The following is a 13,088-nucleotide window of genomic DNA, read 5'->3' on the forward strand; positions in this document are numbered from 1 at the left end:
TTGGGTGATAGTTGCTTTGATTCTGTGCATTAACAAAAACTTTTGCGTCCAGTAGCAGAATTGTTAAATTTTTTGGAGCACGATAAAATTCTAAAAAATTTAAACATGGTTGATATAGAAATTTCCCACGTTTTCCTAAATTTTCAGAATTTTTGGAGTTACAGAAGTATGGTCAATGTTCAAATTGCTACAGATTGTTCTGTTTTTGACAGATTTTGTTTTTGATGCATTGTTTCGCCTGTTTTGATGAAATTATGGATTATATAGGGGGGTATAAGCCATGGAGTAGTTAGAATACAATAGCTATAATGAACAAATAAAATATGAATGGGTTTGCAACAGTACTTAAAGTAGTGATTTGCTTTATTATACTAGCGGATCTCACGAGGTTTTGTTGAGTTTTGTGTGATTGAAGTTTTCAAGTTTTGGGTGAGATCACAATGGATGAAGGAATAAGGAGTGGCAAGATCCTAAACTTGTGGATGCCCGAGGCACTCCAAGGTAATATTCAAGGACTCCCAAGCAACTAAGCTTGGGGGTGCCCCGGAAGGCATCCCCTCTTTCTTCTAATGACCATCGGTAATTTTACTTGGAGCTATATATTTTTTTGTCACATATCATTAGTTTGTATTGGAGTGTCATGTATTATATGAGTCTTTGCTTTGTTTGTCTTTTCTGTCAATTGCCCAACAGTAATTTGTTTATCCACCGTATGCTATTTTTATGAAAAAAGCCTCTAGTGAAAACTATGCCCCCCGGGCCTATCTTTTATCATATATTAAAACTAAAAATACCTTGCTGCAATTTTCCTTTATTTATTTTATTTTGTACTTTTCCGATCTATTTATCAAAAACTATACAATTTAATCCTGCTGGTAACTGTCAAGGGATTGACAACCCCTTGTTCGCATTGGGTTCAAGTATTTGTTGTTTGGGTGCAGATGTTGTTCACTAATCGTTGCTTGGTTCTCCAACTACATTGATAACCTTGGTTTCACAACTGAGGGGAATACTTATCCTCTCCTCTTTGGGGAAATCCCAACGCAGCTCACAAGTAGCAGTTGCGCGTAGCGCGCGGGAGGAGGAGGAGGCGGAGCAACACCGTCGATCTCTAGCCGAGCTCGACGACGTCCTCCTCGAGAAGGGGCTCGCGAAGGAGTAGGAGTTCGTCAACAACCAAGAGGCATGGTGCCGCGAAGCCAAGGCGCAGGACGACATCAACGTCGACCTTATTTCCTCCAACGACGACTGAGCTCCTCCGTCGTTGCAGCATCGCCGCTGCACCCGCAGGGCTCCGGTGAGCCCCATTTTGGCCAGTTTAGGGTTAGGGTAGGCCGGCGCGCAATATGTAAATCGATGAACTATATGTATGTATGAATGACCATCTCTATTATATATATGTATGAGTGATCATCTCTATTGTTTCTTGTTCATTCCTCGCGCGAAACATTTTTTCAAAATTTTATAGCTTCATATAAAGTTTCTGCTCAGCCGCAGCCAAATTCGTCCCTTATAAGAGGGAAAACGCGAACCATAAACCCCTTATAAGGGCTAGCCTTATAAGGGGTCTGCTAGAGATGCTCTTAGGGTCGCTAGGCACGTAGAATAGGGGCGGCAAAACTCCATGGCCATGGGATACCTTTTCCATTTTAGATGTTTGTAAATGCAACCTTGTGATCCAAGAATCTTGTCCCAAAGTGCATGAATTGTGCATGCCTGCGTCTAAAAGCTACACTGCTCCCCAAGCAAGTCGCACTGTTGAGCCCATGTCCGCTACCATTTTTTGAATACCAAACAGGACCAACACATGGCTTGATATCGCCGAAGCGTACTAGTAGCAACAGACTTTCCCCAGTTATAATTTGAGAATTTGGATACTCACTTGAGGATGTGTTCCGAAAAAACAAGATACTCACTTGAGGCATTTGTAGTCTAGTTGTGTTCCTTTCTTATGAAAGGCGAAAGGTGGCATGACCGCGGACAACACGGAAAATAGCAAAATAAAGTAATTAGAGCATTCATAGTTGGACTTGGCAAATCAGGCCTCCTATATGCATCCGGACGCGTCCGCGGACAATGCCCGCCGGCCCCTTATATGCTGCGGCACACATTCACATGCCTCAAATGCCAATTGTCAAATCCATGCAATTCATATACGTCGATTATACAATACAAATTGTCTGAATTCAACAGTTCGAAACAAAGCAAAGAAAATCATAGTTCAACAAATCGGACATGCCAAAATAAAATCAATGTCCGAACATGAGGGATGCATGCTTGTTGGATCACTGGTCGGGCGCCATCCATGTTGCCTGCTTTGAGCCCGGGTGGACTGCATTTTGCTTGTCCTACTCCTCCTGCATCCTGGCCGCGTGATCTGCTGCCGTCCTCGCCGCCTCATACTCCCTACGGGCGTTGGTCTCCTTCTTCTTGTCCACAAATCACTTCTTTGCATGCTCATCCAAGAGGGTTTCGTCCGCCAACATGATCTTCGCATCCTCCGCGTCCTGTGTGAGTTGCAACCTCTCCTTCTCAAGCTTAATCTCTCCAATGTCTAGGCCTTCTCGAGTTCCCATTTGATCGCCGCCTCTTGCTTCTCCACTCGATCTTCTCCCTCTCCATTTTTAGCTTTTTCTCCACCCTCTTTCCGTCCCACTCCATCCTCTCCTTTTGCGCATCCAACATGAACTTGTACCTCTCCTCTTTCTTGTTCTCCCTTACCCAAAAAATGCATGTTTATGTGGATGACATTTTTGTAGCCGCGGCATCACGGGAGGACCGTGCCTTCTCTCATTTGTTTCCCTTGACTTGTCGGTTATCTTTTGGCACGGTGGCTCTTCCATTCATGATGACAACATCGTCCGACCCAATTGATTGGTGGGAGCTTGAGCCATCATTCCTCTTCTTGCCGGCCATGAGATCGGCCACAAGTTGTGTCCACTTCTGCTTGCCATTCAATATGATCCAATAATGGCTAAAAGCAAATGGCTTCTTCTCCACCTCGTGATACAAAGTGGTCGCCACCGCTGTCTAGCAAACAACATATGTATGAGTATGAGAATGCAAACACAAGAAGCAATGACGACAGGATGAAGCAATTGAGCTTACGTGAGTTGCCACTCCCATCCCACTTTGAGGGCGTTTGCTCACTTGTGAGTAGTAGCCGGCGTACTTGTTCACTTCCCCTTGAATGATCCCCCATCAATGTTGTAGATATGCCACATTGCGGATGGTCACGATAGGATGCAGCTCCACATACTCCTTTTGTTCGTGATACTCCTTCCAAATCTTATCTCAATACTTGTTCCTCTTTTGCTCGGTGCCGCATATTGGATCCATTGTTGTGGCCAACCAAGCTTTGACCAACTCCTCAAATCTTGATAATTCTGGACCTCTTGCCTTCGTTGTCTTGCTCTTCTTCTTCTTCTTCTTGCTCGGATTGGGATCGGAGTCCCAACTTCAACTGCGGTGCCCTCCAATTCATACTCCATTTCGGTCGGATCTTCATTGTCATTGATCATGTTTGACAAGAACGCCTCCTACATGATCATGGTTTGCAAGCATTCATCATGTGCAAAAATGAACTAGTGGTCTATGCAAAGCATTGAACATGTCGTATACAACTTTGACTGGACAGGAGAAAACAAAACATACTGACACTTGTTCTGTCATTTTGTCAAACATGTCGAGGGCAGCCCACGCGCCGCTGGTGCCCGTGCTCACCCGCGCCCAAACGAGCTGCGGTGAGTCACATACGTCGATCGTTGGCATCTCCGTGGGTGGAAAGCTCTCCAGAATGGCCAAGCCGGCCGTCGAATCCTCCTCTGTCCCAACGGGGTCGGACGATGTAATCCGCGTCGACGCTCGGATGAAAGGGATGCGGGGTTTCGGGCGTGGCGGGGGAAACAACTGCTCGACCATGTCCGCACGTCCCTGCGACGTTGCCGCCGCCCCCCTCCCGCTGCCGGCATCGCCGCATCTTCCGGGCGACGTTCTTCGCCTTGCAAGATGATGTCAAGTACACAACTTATGCTTGTAGACTCGTGTTGGGCCTCCAAGCGCAGAGCTTTGTAGGACAGTAGCAATTTTCCCTCAAGTGCATGACCTAAGGTTTATCAATTCGTGGGAGGCGTAGGATGAAGATGGTCTCTTTCAAACAACCCCGCAATCAAATACAAGAAATATCTTGTGTCCCCAACACACCCAGTATAATGGCAAATTATATAGGTGCACTAGTTCGACGAAAAGATGGTGATACAAGTGTAGTATGGATAGTAGATGTAGGTTTTTGTAATCTGAAAATAAAATAAAAACAACAAGGTAGCAAGTAACAAAAATGAGCACAAACGGTATTGCAATGCTTGAAAACAAGGCCTAGGGTTCATACTTTCACTAGTGCAATCTCTCAACAGTGCTAACATAACTGAATCATATAGCAATCTCTCAATGTGCGACAAAGAGTCACTCCAAAGTTCTTATCTAGCGGAGAATATAAGATGAAATTGTTTGTAGGGTACGAAACCACCTCAAAGTTATCATTTCTGATCAATCTATTGAGCTATTCCTATAAGTGTCACAAATAGCCCTAGAATTCGTACTAAAATAACACGATATGATACACATCAACCAACTCTAATGTCACCTAATTACTCTAATGTGACCACAAGTATCCGTGAGTTGATTATACGATATGCATCAAACAACTTCAGATTCATAATATTCAATCCAATACAAAGAACTTCAAAGAGTGCCCAAGATTTCTGCCGAAGAAAGTAGGACGAAAACGTGCATCAACCCATATGCATAGATTACCCCAATGTCACCTAGGGAATCCGCGAGTTGAGTGTCAAAACATACATCAAATGAATAAATAGAATACCCCATTGTCACCACGGGTATTCATATGCACGACATACATCAAGTGTTCACAAATCCAACAAATATTCCATCCGATAATAGTAAAAGGGTCTGTCTAGGACACATCTACTATGTCACATCTAAGCTGATGTCCACTCTATTTATGGTCTTTTTTTTTGTCCTAGTTTTTTTTTGTTTCTTGTTGCTGCATTATATATTTGTGGAAGTTTAGATGTAACATTCTTAAAAAACATTTAGATGTGAATTAGACAAACTGATAGTAAAACCAGAAAGGTAAAAACTCAATTTGTCACATAATATATTAAGCACGTGGCCTGCAATCGTACATATAATATGCTTTCACGACCATCTGTCCCGTCGTGCTCAAAAGTTGCCGGAGAAGATAACCAATTCAACAGTAGCATGCACCCGCCTTTATAGTTTATAACCAACCAACGCGTATTAGTATCTGTATTGGTGCAACAATTAATTTATTTATACCTCGTGTACACACTACTGACCGACACTGCTAGCTCAACGGCTGTTCCGGCCGGTACCATGTTGGCCTCGCGAGAAAGGAAGGAACACTCCCCAGAGTTTCTTGGGGATGAAAACGTGCAACGACTCTTTGCTAGCTAGCTAGCGTTCCATGATCTCATGATCGCCTCCAGGAAACTTTGGTAGGTCGTACTATTTCGTACCGTACGTAGGCATGCCTGATGAGCGATCACATCTCGCTGTTGGCGACGTGTGCCGGGCGGCCGGGCCCGATTCTGTGGAACACCACCGGCAAGTGCTCATGCCGGCGGTGCCGACCCTGTCCCTTCCTCTGCCTGGCTGCCTGCCACTGCCAATGTATACATACCGATACCGATGCTGGGTTTCAAGGCATCCGATCATCACCTCACCTCCTGTCTTGCGCTGTGACCACCACCAACCGGATCGATGACCGGCCGACGGACGAAAGGGAACAGAACCACTTGGAAACAACAACGAGCGGTAGCCGGTAGGTCTGCTGACTCCTGTGGCTGGAGGGAGGGCTAGCGGATGCTCGGCAGCACTATCATGTGCGGTCTAGCGCAAAAGGGAAGGGAGATCGCCGTATCTTCCCGCGCGTGCATGCGTGGGATCGATGGAGGAGCATATGCCCATGCAACGTGACAGGCAGGCAGGAGGGCGCGCAACATACAAACCCTTGCTCTTATTACTATTTTCCATAGCCTACACGTACGGCCGGACCTGATCAAGCGTAAAATAACGAGGCGAATAATTCGGGCATGCAAGTGTGCTGCGTGCGGCTGACGTCAAAAGGCACAGAAAAGAAACATGCACGCGTATATATCTGCGTGTGCATAAACAAGCAGTGCATTCCTCCATTTCCATACCGACTACGGAGTAGACTAGAACGTACTACTGTATTATATATTGAGTTGCTTATCTTATATATCTGCTAAAGTCATTCTCTATGCCAATGCGGATTCATTTCGCTGTCCTTGATTTATTGCTGGACTATATCTTTATCAATATCGAGTATAGTTTTTATGTCTGGATTATGTACGTGATGTGCTTATCGTTGGTATTTCTACATCCCCACGTGTATCATGCCGCTTCTGCGTGCACTGTGCACGCAGCACAGCACATACAGCGCGCTGTCAAGCATCTTTGTGGGAAGCTAGGGGCCAATCAACCGATCAGACTTCCCTTTGCATCTCTGCGCCACAGAGACTATCTCCATTATTTGGATACTCCCAATTTTCTTGGACAACTTGCACTCTTTCACATCACTAACTACTCCTCCTTGGCTAGTATACTACCACACAAAGTTTCCGCATTGTTGACTGGAAATGAAAAGGATATCTTGTGTTTTGAGTAAAGCAGCTGAGGTAGATTACCTAGATTAAAGCAAGTTAATTCAGATTGTTGGAAAAGAAGAGAGCAAAAGCTAGCAACCGGAACCGGAATGCAGAATTTGATAGGACAGTAGCCGTGAGATCCCAAACCGTTTCTCCAAGTGATGCTGATCTTATTCTTAGCAGAAATTCTCTGCTAAACCGGTGGTTGCTAGATACAAAAAACAGACTTCAGCAACAAATCCAGCACGTATTGTACATTGCCGATCGAGGGCAGGGAGACGAGCACAGAGGAAGAAAAGTTGGGAGAAAATAAGATCACCAACTCTCTACGGCTAAACCAAGAAACAAACGACTCTCCGGTCACCATATCTTGGCGTGGACGGCATCCTGTCCGGCGTCGCCGCCGTCGGCCTCGTCCCCGGCGATCTGATCGAGCACGAGGACGATCCCCATGGCGAAGGCCGCGTCGAAGCCGGCGCCCACCCGCAGCACGAACACGTCCCTGCCCATCACCACCCGCGCCGCCTCGTCCACCTTCCTCCTGATCTCCGCCACCACCGTCTCCTCCCCGTCGTCGCCCTTGGCCACCACGCGGCAGCAGCGCCGTCCGAAGGAGCCCTCGACGCGGAGCTCGGCGGCGGCCGCGGAGGCGGGGGAAGGGAGGAGCTCGACGACGGCGCCGCGCCCGGCGCCGCCGAGAATGGAGGACCTCCGGGCGGAGAAGAGGGACTTCTGGCCGTCGGCGCGGGCGCCGAGGAAGCCCTCCCAGCGCTGGTGCAGGGACGGGCGGCGGCGGCGCACGGTGAGGAGGGGCTCGCCGGCGGGGCCGAGCAGCGCGAGCTCGCCCGGGGAGGCGGCGCCCCCGCCGTGGCCGCGGCCGTAGGTGTCGGCGCGGAAGGCGAGGCCGCCGGTGCGGTTGTCGTAGGCCGCGAAGCCGTCGCCGGGGGAGAAGTGGGAGGTCTTGCGCACCGTGAGCAGCCGCTCCTTGAGGTCGCAGTACTCCTCGCCCACGACCGCCATTGCTGTCTTGCTGCTGCCTCTCCCTCTGCGCGGTCGCGTGCTGCCTGTGCTCGAAGGCCGGGGCGCGCGCTCTCGTTGCTTGCTTGCTTTCTTTGGTAAGGTTCGGGAGCTCGAGGCTCCGAGGTCCACGATATATAGAAGGAGACCGCACGCTCCGCGTTGGCGTTCAGTTCAGTAGGGATGAAGTGAGAAAACGGTCGGTGTAGATTCGAAGGTGGTGGGGATCAGAGTGTTGATGTCGCAACGCCTTCGTCCTTCCGGAGGTGCATGCACTCGGTCCATTGGACGGGCCTTGTGAACAACTTAAAAAGGTGGATAAAGGAGTGTGAGTATATTGCAACGGATTTGTTAATTTCGTGCTGACTGAAATTGAATTCACCGACAATTGTTTTTTTTTCTGGAAATAATCTGGTCTTCTTTGATGCCGGTGAGTGTGAGTCGGATCCCGCCATGGCGCTGGGTGGGATCTCAAGCTGTTGAGCACATGGCGGAGCCGAGGGCGTGGCAAGACGTAATTTGAGCCGGAGCCAACAATGACACCGGCCTAGCATTGTTGGTGGGGGCGGGGCAGTTTTAAACTTGAGATGGGTCAGGGTTTAGATTAGGGTTTGAGACGAAGGAGTCATCGGTAAACTGGGGATGGTTTAACGAATTGTTTGAACAAGCGACGGTGGCCACCAAACTAGATGGTATGGAGCCGACGAAACGGAGGAATAAGAGCGAGGATGACTAAAGAAATCTCAAGAGACTAATTTGATGTCCTACATATTAATATATTAGCATATTGCAACAGATTTGTTAATTTTGTGTAAACTAAAATTGAATTCACCAACAATCGGGTTTTTTGTTGTTGGAAACAATCTCCTCTTCTCTCACTCATCTTCTTCGGTACCGGTGAATACGAGTTGTGGCCCACCATGACACCGGTCAGGCGACAACTTGTAATCACTAGCAGTCGTTGAGGACTTGGAAGCAATCTCCTCTTCTCTCTCTCTCTCTCTCATCTTCCTTGATATTGGTGAGCACGAGTTGGAGCCCGCCACGACACCAGGCAGGAGATCGAGCCGTTGAGGGCATGGCGGTGTCAAAGCAAGGCAAGATTTAATTTGAGCCAGTGGCATCTGTGCACGGTGTCACAAACACAAATGTTGTTGGTAGAGTCAAGGCAGAATCAAAAGTGAGACGAGTTAGAGGTTCAGATTAGGGTCGAAGATGTCATTGATGGCGGAAGATGGTTTAAGGGGATGATTGAGCATGTACGGTGGTGATGGCCACCAAACTTGATGGTGCGAATCTCACGAAACGGAGGAATAAAGACAGACTAGGGGAATCGTACGAGTCAATTTCAATATTCTAAATGTTAATGTATTTTTTATAACTTGATCAACTAGAAAAGGTCTACTTTAGAACAAAACATTGACTTAGAATGGAGGGGGTAGCGTCGTAGCCACTCATGGCGATTTGTATTGCTTCTTGGCATTTCTCATATGAAATGAGATACGTCTTATAGGGTGTATTCTAGAAAATTGCTCAACACACGATAGTAATCAAATGGCATAACTACAAAAAATATTAGGTATGCTCAAAAAAAATATTAGGTTGTATCTCACGAAGCATTTTTCTCCCTGTCTCCCTTCCGTGAAATCCTAGGAGCTAGGGCAGCGGCGGTCAGGGGCGGATCCAGACTGAAAATTACCCGGTGTTCACATAGAAAAACACATGTCTACATGTCAAACAATTTAATGACCTACACATTAAATCAGTAGATTACATTAAGCAAGTGCAAATTGCACCCGGTGTCAGTGACACCGGCTAGCTATACGTAGCTCCGCCCCTGGCGGCGGTGATCTAGCTCCTCCCCGATGAGATCACGGGCCTCTCACTCCCTCTGTCCGCCACTTCAGTGACGAGAGGGGCGGGGACCCTGTTTGTTTCAGACAGACATATGGTGGTAGGGTGAGGTATTTAGATTATGTTTTGGTCCTTAGTCGTCGGCGGTGAGATGGTTTATCCTCTCCAAGGCTCGCCCTTGCCGTGATGGTGCTTCTTGGTATCGTTTGAAGGCGTAGGTGGATAGTTTTTCATAAGATTAGGTTTTTCGGGTCGGGTTTTTCTTCCGCATGTTCGCCTCGGTGGCGCTGTCGAACGGATGGCGCACAAGTGGCACTCTCTAGCCAACACCCAACAAGTGGCGGTGCAAACACTGAACCCGGACGAACGTACGAGTACGACAGGAGTACGATCGAGGTCCGTTCCCAGCTAGCCGGCGCAGCCACGTCCACAGCCCTAGGCACCTAGCAAGCCAATAATTCCCATTCCCATGCCGGCTAGGCCGCGAGGCCGACGACGACTTGGCGCAACGCACGGCAACCACGGTGTCCGGCGTATGGCGCGGACTGCGCGTGAGAGTTAATTACGCCGCCGGATTGTTTCCTCGGATCGCAGCAAACGTATAGACGGACAGAGCACCGCATGGGGCAATGGAGTACGCTACGTGAACGTGATGACGCGTACATCTTGGGCGCCTCGTACGTGCACATGGGTGGACCTAACAGAAGGGCCGACCGATCAAGTTGACGTTTCCGGTTCGATGTACGGCGTGCCATACATACACCGAACTCGGGGAAATGGGAGTCTTGGCACGGGGGGCAGCTGATCTTGCCGTCCTGCGTCGATGGATCGAGCACGGCGTACGTCCTCGATCAAGGATAAGCTGACGCCCCCGCAAAAAAAAAAAAGATAAGCTGACGTCACTGATCTTTCAGGTTTATGCTACAGCTCAGCCATATCCCGTTTTGTCCACGGCAAGCAAGCATGCGCACCAAGCGCGGTAATCACGTACTCCGGAGCACGACGCGGTAAAGCCTGGACCAGCGCGATCCAATGATAGGTCCTCTTAGCCGGCGAATGTTTGCTAGGAGTGGATGACATTTGCGAAATGCTTAGAGCATCTCCACTCGTTTGCCCCGCCCCCTCGGGGGGAAATGTTCAGCTCCTTGGGGTTGCGCCGGCGGATTTTTTACGTTGGGGACAGAGTTTTCCCAGCCATGCCCCACGCACGCCTCATTCAGCGGATGCGTGGCGGTAGCAGCAAGCCCAGGGCCGTGCGGGTCGTGCCACGCGCGTCGGTCGTGCTTGCTTGCTTCCCGATGACGTCGACGGCCACTCATGCCGCCGCTCCCGCGCACGCAGTCGCTGCTCCCGGCCCCGGTCTCTACCACCCTTGCGACGGTGTCCGGACGAGGCCGGGTGCACGGCGGAGCTGCGGGCGATGAATCTTCACCCGCGCATGCTCGACGGCGGCGGCGTTTTCTTCGTCGTTGCCAGTGGGAGAGCTCGGCGGCGGCAAGCGGTGCTGTGAGGAGAAGTCGCACGGGAGAGAGAAGAAAGCAGATGCGGAGAGAGAAGGTCGGGGGGGAGGTATGTGGCCGCAGGTCGGCCACATCACGCAGAATATAGCGCCGGCATCCACAGCTGCCCCCTAGTGGGCTGGGTTTGGGGTGGGTTCGCCGGTGTCAGTTTTGCTCAAATCCGACGAAAACACAAGGTTTTGGGAGCGCGAGTGGAGCATTTTCCTATCGCCGGGGCTAGAAAAGTGGTCCTGTGGTGCTCTTGAGGGCACGGGTGGAGATGCCCTTAGATGGCAATTTTACTTAGGTAGAGGTTGACAGTTTCTTTAGGACAGCATTATAGTTTCTGAAAAGAAAAAAAATAAGCAAAAGGAGTAGAAAATGCCATTGTTTCACATCGCGTCGTAACTAAAACTGCCAGCAAACAATGTTTTTTTTCCCGAGGGGCGAACTCGTTTCTCATCCTCTTTCTAGAGAACGTCAGCTAGATAGCATTACCGTGATGATATTGCTCAAACGTCAAACAGTAACAGAGCGGGCGTCAGTTAACCAAACTTGAAGTGAAACTTAACTAGTATTCTTTACACGCGGACACCATACCAGACCACCCGCTCACTGATCCGATCCGGCCGTAAAACATCGTCCGTGTCAAGATCTTTTTCCCCGGGCACTGCGCTGCCCTGCATCATCATCAGCCGGAAAAAATCCAAAATAAACCCTGAACTCGTAGACCCTAGCTAAATCGAACCCTCAACTCCTAATCCCGGTAATCAGCACTCTCAACTCTCCAATCCCAGTCCAAAATGAACCCTGAGCCCACTTCCAAACAGGGATTGATGAGGTGGCAAACCAAAACTGGGATCGGTGGGTGTTGGCCGCGTTGCGGAGAAAAGTTGGGCCGGCCCATAAGGCCCAGAGCGTCCACGCAAGGGGCAGTCCATCCCCACTCGCGGCGTCCCCTGAAATTCCCCTGCTCGAGCGGCGGCAATGGCGACGGGCGGGTGATCGGCTCCGGCGGCAGCGATCGTGACGGCTTGACGACGAGCGACGTCAAAGGTACGGTCTCCGACCTCCTCCTCCTCCTACGGCTGCAATTGAAGCTCTGACTGCACTGTTACTATTAGGGTTTCAGAGAGAAAAATTGGGGATTTTCTGCGATTAGAGAGTTAGGGTTTTTGGCGATTTTCTATTCGTTTTTGTCAGTCCAATTGCTCGGATTAGCACAATGTAGTGATATACTCTTGTTTGTTGCAGCTCAATCATGGACCCTAGTGAGATTTTGAATGTCAGATTTCATTTTGGGGGCCAGTTCATCCACATTGGTCCTGTTTTGGATTATGTGGGGGGGAGATGAAGCACTTTCATTGATTGAGAGGGACAAGTTGTCATTGTTTGAAGTTCAAGGGCATTTGAAAGACCATCTGGAGTTCAAGGAATCGATGAAGTTGTATTTTCATGTTCCTGGGAAAGAACTAGCTGATGGTTTGAGGTTTTTGTTTGATGACAGTGGTTGTGCTAGCATGTCAGACTACATTTGTGTTGGAGATGTAGCTGATATTTATGTGGAATACCATGGGGAGCAGGACAGTGAGAGTAGCAGCAGTGCTAGTGATTATGAGAATGAGATTGTTGATGTTGATATGGATGATGATGAAGCTGAAGAACCTGACATGGTCATTACTGCAGAACCAGATGATAATGGTGTGCTCACTCAAATGAACAACATCCAATTTGAGCATCCTAGGGCAAGCAAAACCACAGTGGCAAATGAGGTTGATGAAGTGGCAGGAACTCAGTTGATATTTTCTCAAATATGCAGTCCAGATGAAGTGCCAGATGCGGTGCATTTTCAGAGCAATTTGAGGACAGATGCAGTGAACTTTCAGAGGAATGTGAGGACAGAGGAAGTGAAGGATCAGAGCAACAATCCAGCAGATCAAGTGAATGTTGAGAGCAACAATGCAGTTTCAGCTAGTGATTCTGAAGAAGATACAGAGTACATACCACA

At 48.8% G+C, this 13,088-nt stretch overlaps 1 protein-coding gene across 1 annotated transcript; it reads right to left on the reverse strand.

Annotated features, from left to right (window-relative positions):
- Positions 1-6,844: 6,844 nt before the first annotated feature.
- Positions 6,845-7,888, reverse strand: LOC109740896 (protein LURP-one-related 5). Its single transcript, XM_020299952.3, has one exon. It carries the CDS (start codon positions 7,728-7,730, stop codon positions 7,071-7,073), a length of 660 nt encoding a protein of 219 aa, XP_020155541.1. The 5' UTR covers positions 7,731-7,888; the 3' UTR covers positions 6,845-7,070.
- Positions 7,889-13,088: the final 5,200 nt, after the last annotated feature.

Source organism: Aegilops tauschii, chromosome 3 (genome assembly GCF_002575655.3).
Source record: "Aegilops tauschii subsp. strangulata cultivar AL8/78 chromosome 3, Aet v6.0, whole genome shotgun sequence".
In the NCBI taxonomy this organism is placed as follows: Eukaryota; Viridiplantae; Streptophyta; class Magnoliopsida; order Poales; family Poaceae; genus Aegilops; species Aegilops tauschii.

Bases quoted from the DNA above. Each gene is read 5' to 3' on its own strand.
- LOC109740896 (XM_020299952.3), bottom strand. From the start codon at position 7,730: ATGGCGGTCGTGGGCGAGGAGTACTGCGACCTCAAGGAGCGGCTGCTC.